Source organism: Peromyscus californicus, unplaced genomic scaffold, assembly GCF_007827085.1.
Source record: "Peromyscus californicus insignis strain IS unplaced genomic scaffold, ASM782708v3 Scaffold_12__1_contigs__length_115047231, whole genome shotgun sequence".
Lineage (NCBI taxonomy): Eukaryota > Metazoa > Chordata > Mammalia > Rodentia > Cricetidae > Peromyscus > Peromyscus californicus.
The window spans coordinates 67,934,340-67,947,159 of NW_026294413.1; the positions used below are offsets into that span (position 1 = coordinate 67,934,340).

Below are 12,820 nucleotides of genomic sequence, written 5' to 3' on the forward strand. Positions count from 1 at the left end.
GCCAGCAGCTGCATCTAGGAATGAATGGGGAGTCATCACTCATGAAGCCAGTGACCTTTACTGAGCACCTAGTATATGCCAGGCCTGAAGAAATAGGATGCCACAAAGCGTAAACTGAAGCCTTGCCCCTAGAAAGCAGCACTGTCCCAAAAGAACTTGAGGGATCTCCTCTCAGTCTGCTCCTAAATCTAGGCCTCCCTGGCTCCCAAATGCCTAGCAAGTCTGGAGCCATTACACAAAGCCCCTCCAGTGGACTAGCAGGTGCATACAAAAAGATTGTCTTTTTCTTCAGGGGAGATCATCGGGGGACATGAGGCCAAGCCCCACTCTCGACCCTACATGGCTTATCTGGAAATCACTGATGGAGGTATTACTCGAAGGTGTGGTGGCTGCCTCATACGAGAGGATTTTGTGCTGACTGCTGCTCACTGTAATGGGAGGTGAGGAGCAAGAAAGAGTCCATACCCTCCTGGGAACATTCCATGGAGACCCTGCCTTCTTCCTAAGGAGCTTGGGATGAGAGAGGGTCCAGCAATTCTCATGAGTGAGAACCAGGCTGGCACCAGAGTAACAGCTAAGGAATCAAGCACGTTTAGACCAGAGTTAGCACTGCAACACAAACCAAACAATAACATGTGCTTTCCTAGCACAAGGACTCTGGGCAGTGTGGTGACGGTACTGCTGCTCCAGAAGTCTATCATTTTTATGGCTAAGAAGCAGAAGGCACAGTCACTCTTGTCCCTTCAGTTTTCCTCAGCTAGGGTTCCACCATGGCCAGCACGCCCTGCCCTTCATACCTCCTGGGCTGGACCCTCTCTGATTCCCCATCTCTTATCTACACTCTGCTCTCTGCACAGCAAAATAATTGTCACCTTGGGGGCCCACAACATCAAAGAACAGGAGGAGACCCAGCAGATCATCCCTGTGGCAAGAATCATCCCACACCCTGCCTATAATCATCAGAAAATCCTCAATGACATCATGCTCTTAAAGGTGAGACCTGCTACTGTCACCATGGTCCAGGGATTACCCTTCCTATTGTCATGCCATTCTTTCCCTCCCTGCCATCCTGGCTTTCAAGGTGTCCCAGGCCAGCAGGCTCCTGGCTGAGCTGGTCTCTCCTGCCTCTTCCCCAACAGCTGGAGAAGAAGGCCAAGAGGACTAAAGCTGTGAGGCCCCTCAACCTGCCCAGGCGCAAGGTCTATGTGAAGCCAGGGGATGTGTGCTCTGTGGCTGGTTGGGGAAGGATAGCCCCAGGGGGAAAATTCCCAAACACACTACAAGAGGTGGAGCTGGAAATACAGAAGGATCAGGAGTGTGAGTCCCACTTAGAAGATTACTACAACAAAACCAATGAGATTTGTGCAGGGGATCCAAAGATCAAGAGAGCTTCCTATAGGGTAAGTTGGATTTTCATCCTCCATGGGAGGGAAAAAGCTATCTGGGACTTAGAGATCAAACATCAAGGGACTCCTTTGCCCACTGGCTGTGACCTTTCTTCCTGGGAGCAGCAATAACCATTATCTAACTAGGTCCCCTCAAGCTCACAAGGAGCCTCAGTGAAGGCAGCTGGTATAAAGCAGGGTTTGCACAGTTTTCCTCCCACTCAGGCCCAGGCTTTAGAAAGCTGTGTTCCTGCCTGTGTCATTAACACAAGCAGGTGTCTCCACAGCGCAGACTCCCACTTTTGTCCAGGGTCTCGTCCTTGATGCTCACCTCAGGCCCACTCACCTGCCCCTTAAACAATGGCCTGGAGATGAGGGTGCCACACACCCTAATAGAGAATAGATCACAGACCTGGAGAAAGGGCAGAGGCTGGGCTCAGGAGGGAGGTGAAGCAGTAACCCTGTCCACAATCAGAGCAGGAAGCCCAGGGACACCCAGGCCTGCTCTCTCATCTCCCACAAGAAGAGCACACACTTCATGCTTCTCTGAGAGGAGCCTTGAAATGAGAGGGATATTGGGACTAGAATGAACAACACCTCAGACCCTTGTGGCCCCTCTCCATTCACAGGGGGATTCTGGAGGACCTCTCTTGTGTAACAAAGTGGTTGCAGGCATCGTCTCCTTTGGACATAAGGATGGTTCAGCACCAAGAGCCTTCACCAGAGTGTCAGGTTTCCTATCCTGGATAAAGAAAATGATGGAACACAGCTAACTCCAGAGCAAGCCAGACCCCTCTCTGACTCAGCATCTCCCCTACAGCTTAATCCAAGATTGTTTGGGGACAGAAGCCACAACTCAATAAAGTTCTCTTTTCTCAATCAGAAGTCTGGTTTCATATCACAGGGACCAACTCTGTGCTAGGCAGGCCAATGGCACACTTCTGCTCTCTGCTCATGCCAACAACATACACCCTAAACCCAAAGCCCAGGCAAGGCCATTGCCAGCTCATTTTTACTTGTCCCACTCTGTAGTGTTTGCCCTTTTTTCAAGTCTAAAGCTGAGCTTGGGACTCTCTGTCCTGGGGCTCAGGGTGAACTTTCTTCCTCCTCTGTGTCATATGGAAGAAAGGAGAGGGAAAGCACCATTGGTCCTGGAGACATGGGAGACAGAGCCCAGGTCACTGTAGATGGGCCTTCCTGGGCAGAGTATCTCTGTCCCACAGCTTCACCATTAAGGTGACAGCAATTTCAGTAAGGGCTGTTCCACATCTGGAATTAGTTTCCCTATCCTCTTCTGGAACCAGGGCCAACCTTCCTCCACCCTCCTAGCTCTATGTCCTTCTCCATCATGACTGCTCAGATGAGTCTAACAACTTCTGTGCTTAACAACCATGCAGATTTGAGCACATTCCTACCTCTTATAACCTCCTCTAACCCAAGCCATGTGTGGTTCCTCCCATTAGGGCCTCAGCCCTGTGGTGCCAGCCCACCTTAGGCCCTGGCAGAGAGGTAACTCTCAAAGGTCCAGGCCAGAAGTTGCATCACACAAGGACCATGGAAGCCAAGGCTCTCAGCGTCTCTTTCTAGAACCCTGTATTTCCCTCCCACATGCTCAGGCCTAGGGAAGCTCTTCCCAGTCAGCTCAGTTCCTCCAACGTGCTCAGCATCCACAGCTGCAGGGTCTCTCAGCAGCAGGAGCCCCTCTGAACAGGTCCATCTCAGTCCCTGCTGGACTCTAGGATAGGACACCATGATGGTCACATGGCCTATGTCTGTCTTTGACATCCACAAGGACGAAAGAACTAGAAATCTCTACTTTTTCATCAGTGTGCACTGAAGTGTATCAGGTTTGGAAATGACAATAGCGTGTTAGCTTCTACTGGGAAACTCTTCATAAAAGCATAATTTTTACCTAGGGGAGAGGGCTGTAGGTAACTAATAACACAACCAAGACAGCCTTGTATTTATTTTAAAGATACCAGATACAGAATCATTATGCAGATTTAAATCATAAGACATGTACATATTCAGAAGCATAATTCCAAAAAGAATTAAACAGGAATCCAGGAAAATGGAAAAGGATAGAAAAAATGGTGTTAAGAAATACCTCTAATGTTTACACATTTATGGTTACTGCTGCATCTATAGTTCCTAAGATTACCTGGGCTTCTCATGTCCTGTGGTTTGTGGTCGGGAACACATGCTGGTATACCTCCATTGTCCTGTCCAGCTTCCTAAGTCTCCCAGCACCACTTTCCATGGACTTAGAGAATATAGAGATTCTGTTCTCTATTTGTGCCCTTTGCCACCATTCTGTCCATGGTGGTTTTTAGTGAGGATGTTCCCTAGGCTCCTGTATTTGAACATCTGGTTCCAAGTAGGTGATGCTGTTGGGGATGTGAGGAAATATGGTCTTGGTGGAGGAAGTCCATTCCTGGGGCAGGCTTTGAGGATTCAAAGACTCACACCATTCCCAATTCTTTCTCTCTCTCTCTCTCTCTCTCTCTCTCTCTCTCTCTCTCTCTCTCTCTCTCTCTCTCTCTCTCTCCTATGTCCTGGTGTGTGTGTGTGTGTGTGTGTGTGTGTGTGTGTGTGTGTGTGTGTGTGTGTGTGTGTGTGTGTGTAATTACAGGAAATGATATGAGACCTCAGCTGTCTGCTCCTGCGGCCATGCCTTGATGCTATGCCTAGAACCACATTCCCTAGTCTTTCTCCTAGAAGTTGCCTTGGTCATGGTGTTTTATAAATGTAAATAATACACATGTTTTTAAGCAACCAAGACAGATTGTTGTATTTATTTTAAAGATAACAGATACAGAGCCATTATGGAGATTTAAGTCATAAGAGATGCATATACTCAGAAGCATAATTCAGAAACAGAATTAAACATAAATCAAGGAGGCTGGAAAATATGGAAAAATTTAAAAAATGATGTGAAGAAATACCCCTAATATTTAGACATTCCTGATTACTACTGCATCCATGGTTCCAAAGAATTCCTGGGCTTCTCATTGTTAGGAAGTTCTTGACCTGAGACTGTAGGCAGAATGTGTGGCTTTTTGTTGAATAAAAGTCTCCCTAGTTGGACTCACATTGCAAAGTAAATCCAAGCTTCTAGCCATGGTTTCTCACACCTAAATCCATGATTGGGAGGCAGAGTGTGACAGATCTCTGAGTGCAAGGCCAGCCAAGCCTGTAGAGAAAGACTCTGTCTCAAAACAAACAAACTACAAAAAAATGCTTAAATTAACTTGAGTAAACTTAAAACTCCAAGCAACCATTGCTTCAGGATCCTGTCCTGTCAGACTCTTATTAGATGACAAATACAGCTTAATTCCTTCCTATTCCAAATAGACAGAGCATAACATTCTTCTGGGAGATGAAATAAAATTCCCCTTTGGGTCAGGTAACTTTCAAAAACATGCTTTTATAATGGAAGTGATGTAGTTGACACACAGTTTCTGATAGGGAACTGGAAAACAAACCTGCCCTGGAGACATAAAAGGACCTAGCTATTGGAGACAACAAAAACAAAGAAGAGTGCTGAATGAAGGGAAAAATGCATGTCAAAAATCATACAGTCACAGATGTATTCAGTTTAGGTGTTATATTTACTTTGAGAAGATGGTTCTATGCCTTAAATAACTTTGAAAACCATTATGGTGCATCCTTTAGAGAGGAAATAAAGTAAATTTCTACAAAAAGGTAGTAACTTATACAACAAACAGCATCAACCATGTTAGGACAGAGCCTGAACTGAGCCTAGGATTCCCTGGCCACCAAGGCACAAGTAATCTCAATGTCATCTAATTTGTGGTCAGTAACTTGCTGGCATCCCACACAGAAGATGAGCCCATGCTCAGACCTCCCATGGAGAGAAGCCCCTGGGCTCCTCCCACAGCTGCATGGTGCAGTGTAGTAGGACAGGCCCATAGGGTCGGGAAAATTGCCTCAAACCAGTTGCCAAGGCATGCACATAACGTACTTCCATATGAGCCAACCTGGAGTCTGCCTGAGGGCCTCGCAAGAGGAGCTGTCAGAGATTCTGATCATGCCCCGCCAATGATAGATGACCACACAATGCCACCATATTGGGACACAGCTTGGGTGCTGGGAGGAGGGTATATAAGGCCTTCCCTGTTATTGAATAAACAAGTCTGTTGTTTGCCTTCAAAAGACTCTGGCTGTCTGTATCATTGACGACATGCTTTCTCACCCCCTCCCCAAAGGAAGCCCTTAGGATCCAAGCAACAGTGAAGGTGTTTAAAGCCACCTTGATTTGCTCCATTGAGCACACATTGGAGTGGATTCAGAGGCAGGTAAATGCCTTAAACACACTGCTTTAGATTTCTCTGCTCTATGGAAGTATCTCTGAGTTGATCCCATTTCAAAAGAGCTTACACTCCTCTTCTAAAATCTCTGTACTGATTTTCTGTACATAGGGAAAGAAATGCTTCAACTCATCAAGACCCAACTTCTCTGCCTCTCCAGGCCATTGCAGTCCAGCAAACCATGGAGAGCTGTAAGACATCCCTGAAGGACACAGACCAGACACAGGAACACAAGGTCTTCTTGGTTTGTTCTGGGCAACATATGCCGGTATACCTCCATTGTCCTGTCCAACTTTCTAAGTCTCCCAGCACCGCTTTTTGTGGACTTAGAGAATATAGAGTTTCTGTTCTATATTTGTGTCCTCTCAAATATTATTATAGGACTAGCCTTAATAATATTATTCCCAGGATACCAGAAGAGAAACTATGAATGCTGAGAAATGAATCTAAGTACACCCAGCTCTTTGTCCGTCTACTTTATTCCTCTGGGATAAAATCCTATCTACATAGCTTCAGTTCTGTTCTCATGCCTAGCTCCCTTCTTGTGTGATTTCTCTCTACCTTTATCTGCTGTCCCTGTAAGTTCTATCTTAATTCTCTCATCTTAGTTCTGCCCCATCTAGGTCTTTATCATCCCATTCTTACCCATTTCATTCTTCCTCATCGGGCTCTTCCTCATCTTCCATCTCAATCTTCTAGTTCTCCATCTAGTTCTCCTGTTCTCTTCTCTCTTCTCATGTCTAGCCTCTCTCTGAAAATAAAACCTCCTTTTTATCCCTGATACTCTTATCTCTCCAAGCTATCTCTGCTCCCACCATTTCTGGCTAGTGTGCTCAGTCGCTAGGTAACGTGGCTAGCCAACTTCCATCACAGATAGAAGTACCTGTAAGTTGGAACCCTTTAGTTCTGAGTTAATTGTTAAGGGTGGATCTAAAACTAGAGATAAGACTTGTAAAGGAGAAAGTTAAGTTTAATTAGCACATCTGCCAGACCTTCTCAAACAGTCTGGATGCTTAAGTCTGCTCTTAGAGAGTACAGAGGTATCTCTGGTAAGATACTTTGGTCCATCTGGGGATGGTCCAGGCCAGATGCAGCTAATGACAATAATTACAAAAAGGCCTGAAATTAGGGATCCTGGCTCTGTTACTGAACAGAAGGTTATCTAAATGTTCCTTTAGTAGAGGAGAAATTGTGCCCAAAGAATGATGGAAAAGCTACAATAGCACACGAGAAATTCATAGTAGGAAACAGCTAATAATCAAAAGTCAATATCACCAAGACTCCTTGAGCCTCATCTTGACCTCTGGAAGGCCCAAGCTTCTTCCAGGTATTAGCTTGTCATAACCAGCTGAAATCCTACTTCATATATTTTTTGGGCTTGCAGCAGTGTCCCATGACTCCTTTCTGTGGTGGTTTTTAGGGAGGATATCTCGCCTAGGCTCATGTATTTGAACATCTGGTTTCCAGTAGGTGATGCTGTTGGGGATGTGAGGAAATATGGTCTTGGTGGAGGAAGTCTATTGCTAGGGCAGGCTTTGAGGTTTCAAAGACTCACACCATTCCCAATTCTCTCTCTCTCTCTCTCTCTCTCTCTCTCTCTCTCTCTCTCTCTCTCTCTCTCTCTCTCTCATTCTTTCTCTCTCTGCCATTCCCTGGTGTGTGTGTGTGTGTGTGTGTGTGTGTGTGTGTGTGTGTGTGTGTGTGTGTAATTACAGTAAATGATGTGAGCCTTGAGCTCTCTGCTCCTGCTATCATGTTTCTTCTTACTTTAACACATGGAACCATGTGCCCTAGTCTTTCTCATAGAGGTCACCTTGATCATGGTGTTCTGTTTCAGTAATAGAAAAGTAACTAATACACACACTTTTAAGCAACATACATATTTATCTTGACAGAAATGCAGGAATGGATTTATTTACCATATTTCTCAGGAGTGGTTGGCCTGATGCATTGTGGGAGAGCCTGCAAAGCACACAGCCACATCTGAATGACAACTCTCTTTGCAGAGTCAGACTGCTACCCTACATAATGTAGTTCATCCTCTAAGCCAGAAATGACATTTTCCCCTACAGCAACAATATATGGTTTCAAAATCAAAGTGATGTGCAGACAAGTCTCCCTCCTAGAAAAGACTGCACTCAAGGGTTCTTGAGCCAGATACAGTGATGCTCATTTATAATCCCAGCACTCAATGGGCTAGCATAGGAGAATAGAACTTACAAATTCAGCCTCAGGTGAATAGCTGGATCCTGTCCAGAAAAAGAGCTTCTCTCTACAACCTTGAGTTTGGATTGCCTGGAAGTCTTTTTTTTTTAATTTTATAATTTACTTTAATTTTACATATCAGCCACGGATTCCCTTGTTCTCCCCCCATCCCCCTCCCCGCCTTCCCCTCAGCCCACACCCCATTCCCATCTCCTCCAGGGCAAAGACTCCCCTGAGGATTGAGTTCCACTTGGTAGATTCAGTCCAGTCACCTCCTCCCAGGCTGAGCCAAGTGTCCCTGTATATGCCCCAGGTTCCAAACATCCAGCTCATGCACTAAGGACAGGTCCCGGTCCCACTGCCTGGATGCCTCCCAAACAGATCAAGCTAATTAACTCTCTCACTTATCCAGAGGGCCTGATCCAGTTGGGGGCTCCTCAGCTATTGGTTCATAGTTCACGTGTTTCCATTCGTTTGGCTATTTGTCCCTGTGCTTTTTTCCAATCTTGGTCTCAACAATTCTCGCTCATACAAACCCTCCGCTTTCTCGCCAATTGGACTCCTGGAGCTCCACCAGGGCCTGGCTGTGGATCTCTGCATCTGTTTCCCTCAGTCATTGGATGAGGTTTCTAGCACGACAATTAGGGTGTTTGGACATCCTATCACCAAAGTAGATCAGTTTGGGCTGACTCTCGACCATTGCCAGTAGTCTATTGTGGAGGTATATTTGTGGATTTCTGGGGACCTCTCTAGTACTTTGTTTCTTCCTATTCCCATGTGGTCTTCATTTACCATGGTCTCTTATTCCTTGTTCTCCCTCTCTGTTGTTGATCCAGCTGAGATCTCCCGCTCCCCCAAGCTCTCTTTCCCTCAACCCTTGCCCTTCATTACCCCCACTCGTGTCCAGGTTGTTCATGTAGATCTCATCCATTTCTCTGTCAGTGGGTGATCCCTGTTTTCTAGGTAGCCTCCCTGGAGTTGTGAGTAGCAGTCTAGTCATCTTTGTTTTACATCTAGGATCCTCCTATGAGTGAGTACATACCATGTTTGTCTTTCTGAGTCTGGGTTACCTCACTCAGGATGATTTTTCTAGATCCATCCATTTGCCTGCAAACCTCATGATGTCATTGTTTTTCTCTGCTGAGTAGTACTCCATTGTATATACGTACCACATTTTATTTATCCATTCTTCAGTTGAAGGGCATCTAGGTTGTTTCCATGTTCTGGCTATTACAAACAATGCTGATATGAACATAGCTGAGCAAGTGCCCTTGTGGTATGATTGAGCATTCCTTGGGTATATGCCCAAGAGTGGTATAGCTGGATCTTGAGGGAGATTGATTCCCAGTTTTCTAAGAAAGCACCATATTGATTTCCAAAGTGGTTGTACAAGCTTACATTCCCACCAGCAGTGGAGGATAGTTCCCCTAGCTCCACATCCTCTCCAGCATAAGGTGTCTTCAGTGTTTTTTATCTTAGCCATTCTGACAGGTGTAAGGTGGTATCTCAGAGTTGTTTTGATTTGCATTTCCCTGATGATTAGGGATGTTGAGCAAATCCTTAAATGTCTTTCAGCCATTTGAACTTCCTCTGTTGAGAATTCTCTGTTTAGTTCTATAGCCCATTTCTTAATTGGACTGTTGGGCATTTTGATGTCTAATTTCTTGAGTTCTTTATATATTCTGGATATCAGGCCTCTGTCAGATGTGGGGTTGGTGAAGACCTTTTCCCATTCTGTAGGCTGTCGCTTTGCCTTGTTGACCGTATCCTTTGCTCTACAAAAGCTTCTCAGTTTCAAGAGGTCCCATTGATTGATTGTTTTTCTCAGTGTCTGTGCTACTGGTGTTATATTTAGGAAGTGATCTCCTATGCCAATGTGTTCAAGACTATTTGCTACTTTCTCTTCTATCAGGTTCAGAGTAACTGGATTTATGTTGAGGTCTTTGATCCACTTGGACTTAAGTTTTGTGCAAGGTGACAGATATGGATCTATTTGCAGTCTTCTACACATTGATATCCAGTTATGCCAGCACCATTTGTTGAAGATACTTTCTTTTTTCCATTGTACAGTTTTGGCTTCTTTGTCAAAAATTATATGTTCATAGGTGTGCGGATTAATGTCAGGGTCTTCAATTCAATTTCATTGGTCCACATGTCGGTTTTTATGCCAGTACCAAGCTATTTTTATTACTGTAGCTCTATAGTAGAGCTTGAGGTCAGGGATCGTGATGCCTCCAGAGGTTGTTTTATTGTACAGGATTCTTTTGGCTATCCTGGGTTTTTTTTTTTTTTCCAGATGAAGTTGAGTATTATTCTTTCCAGGTCTGTGAAGAATTGTGTTGGTATTTTGATGGGGATTACATTGAATCTGTAGATTGCTTTTGGTAAGATTGCCATTTTTACTATGTTAATCCTGCCTATCCATGAGCATGGGAGATCTTTCCATTTTCTGACATCTTCTTCAATTTCTTTTTTCAGGGACTTAAAGTTCTTGTCATATAGGTCCTTCACTTGCTTGGTTAGTGTTACCCCAAGGTATTTTATATCATTTGTGGCTATTGTAAAGGGTGATGTATCTCTGATTTCCTTCTCAGCCTGTTTGTCAATTGTATATAGGAGGGCTACTGATTTTTTTGAGTTGATCTTGTATCCTGCTATGTTGCTGAAGGTGTTTATAAGCTGCATCAGTTCCTTGGTTGAATCTTTGGGGTCACTCAAGTATACTATCATGTCATCTGCAAATAGGGAAAGCTTGACCTCTTCTTTTCCCATTTGTATCCTCTTAATCTCCTTATGTTGTCTTATTGCTCTGGCTAGAACTTCAAGTACTATATTGAATAAGTATGGGGAGAGTGGACAGCCTTGCCTCATTCCTGATTTTAGTGGAATCACTTTGAGTTTCTCTCCATTTAATTTGATGTTGGCTGTTGGCTTGCTGTAAATTTCCTTTATTATGTTTATTTTATTTTATTTTATTTTATTTTGGTTTTTCGAGACAGGGTTTCTCTGTGTAGCTTTGCGCCTTTCCTGGAACTCACTTGGTAGTCCAGGCTGGCCTCGAACTCACAGAGATCCGCCTGGCTCTGCCTCCCGAGTGCTGGGATTAAAGGCGTGCGCCACCACCGCCCGGCCCTTTATTATGTTTAAGTATGTTCCCTGTATTCCTGATCACTCCAAGACCTTTATCATGAAGGGGTGTTGGATTTTGTCAAATGCCTTTTCTGCATCTAGTGAGATGATCATGTGGTTTTTTTCTTTGAGTTTGTTTATATGGTGTATTACATTGACGGACTTTCATATGTTGAACCACCCTTGCATCCCTGGGATGAAGCCTACTTGATCATGGTGGATAATTGTTTTGATGTGTTCTTGGAGTCTGTTTTCCAGTACTATATTGAGTATTTTTGCATCAATGTTCATGAGGGAGATCGGTCTGTAGTTCTCTTTCTTCGTTGTATTCTTGTTTGGTTTAGGAATCAGGGTAATTGTAGCCTCATAGAAGGAGTTTGGTAATGTTCCTTCTGCTTCTGTTGTGTGGAATAATTTAAAGAGTATTGGTATTAACTCTTCTTTGAAGATCTAGTAGAATTCTGCGCTGAAACCATCTGGTCCTGGGCTTTTTTTGGTTGGGCGACTTTTAATGACTGATTCTATTTCCCTAGTGGTTATTGGACTATTTAAATAGTTTATCTGGTCTTGATTTAAATTAGGTATGCGGTACCTATCCAGAAAATTATCCATATCTTTTAGCTTTTCCAGTTTTGTGGAGTAGAGGTTTTTGAAGTATGACCTGATGATTATCTGGATTTCCTCATTGTTGTTATGTCCCCCTTTTCATTTCTGATTTTGTTAATTTGGATGCTCTCTCTCTCTGTCTGTCTTTTGGTTAGTTTGGATAAGGGCTTGTCTATCTTGTTGATTTTCTCAAAGAACCAACTCTTTGTTTCATTAATTTTTTATATTGTTCTCTTTGTTTCTATTTCATTGATTTCAGCTCTCAATTTGATAATTTCCTGGCGTCTATTCTTCCTGGGAGACTTTGCTTCTTCTTGTTCTGGAGCTTTTCAGGTGTGCTGCTAAGTCACTAGTGTGAGATTTCTCCAACTTCTTTATGTTGGCATGTAGTGCTATGAATTTCCCTCTTTCACTGCTTTCACAGTGTCCCATAAGTTTGTGTATGTGGTGTCTTCATTTTTGTTGATCTCTAGGAAGTCTTTAATTTCTTTCTTTATTTCTTCCTTAACACACTGGTGATTCAGTTGAGCATTATTCAGTTTCCATGAGATTGTAGGTTTTCTGTAGTTTTTGTTGTTGTTGAAATCTAACTTTAAACCATGGTGGTCTGATAGAACTCAGGAGGTTATTTCAATTGTTTTGTATCTGTTGAGATTTGCTTTGTGGCCAAGTATGTGGTTGATTTTAGAGAAGGTTCCATGGGGTGCTGAGAAGAAGGTATATTCTTTTTTGTTAGGATGGAATGTTCTGTAGATATCGATTAAGTCCCTTTGAGTCATAACATCAGTTAAGTCCTTTATTTCTCTGTTAAGTTTCAATTTGGAAGATCTGTCCAGTGGTGAGAGTGGGGTGTTAAAGTCTCCCACTATTAATGTGTGGGGTTTTATATGTGGTTTAAGCTTTACTAATGTTTCTTTTACATATGTGGGTGCCCTTGTGTTTGGGGCATAAATGTTCAGAATTGAAATGTCATCTTGATGGATCTTTCCTGTGATGAGTATGAGCCCTTCTTGATCTCTTTTGATTGATTTTAGTTTGAAGTCTGTTTTGCTGGATATTAGGATGGCTACACCTGCTTGCTTCTTAAGACCATTTGATTCGAAAGTCTTTTCCCAGCCTTTTATTCTTAGGTAGTATCTATCTTTGAATTTGAGGTGTGTTTCT

The 12,820-nt window shown here is 43.6% G+C and overlaps 1 protein-coding gene across 1 annotated transcript in view; it reads left to right on the forward strand.

Annotated features, from left to right (window-relative positions):
• Positions 1–2,158, forward strand: part of LOC128107944 (granzyme B-like) — a 2,651-nt gene extending 493 nt beyond the window's left edge. The window contains exons 2-5 of the mRNA XM_052734276.1: positions 293–440; positions 858–993; positions 1,140–1,400; positions 2,015–2,158. Of these exons, the coding sequence (XP_052590236.1) occupies positions 293–440; positions 858–993; positions 1,140–1,400; positions 2,015–2,158 (689 nt within the window). The remainder of the gene's footprint in view (positions 1–292; positions 441–857; positions 994–1,139; positions 1,401–2,014) is intronic.
• The last annotated feature ends 10,662 nt before the right edge of the window (positions 2,159–12,820 follow it).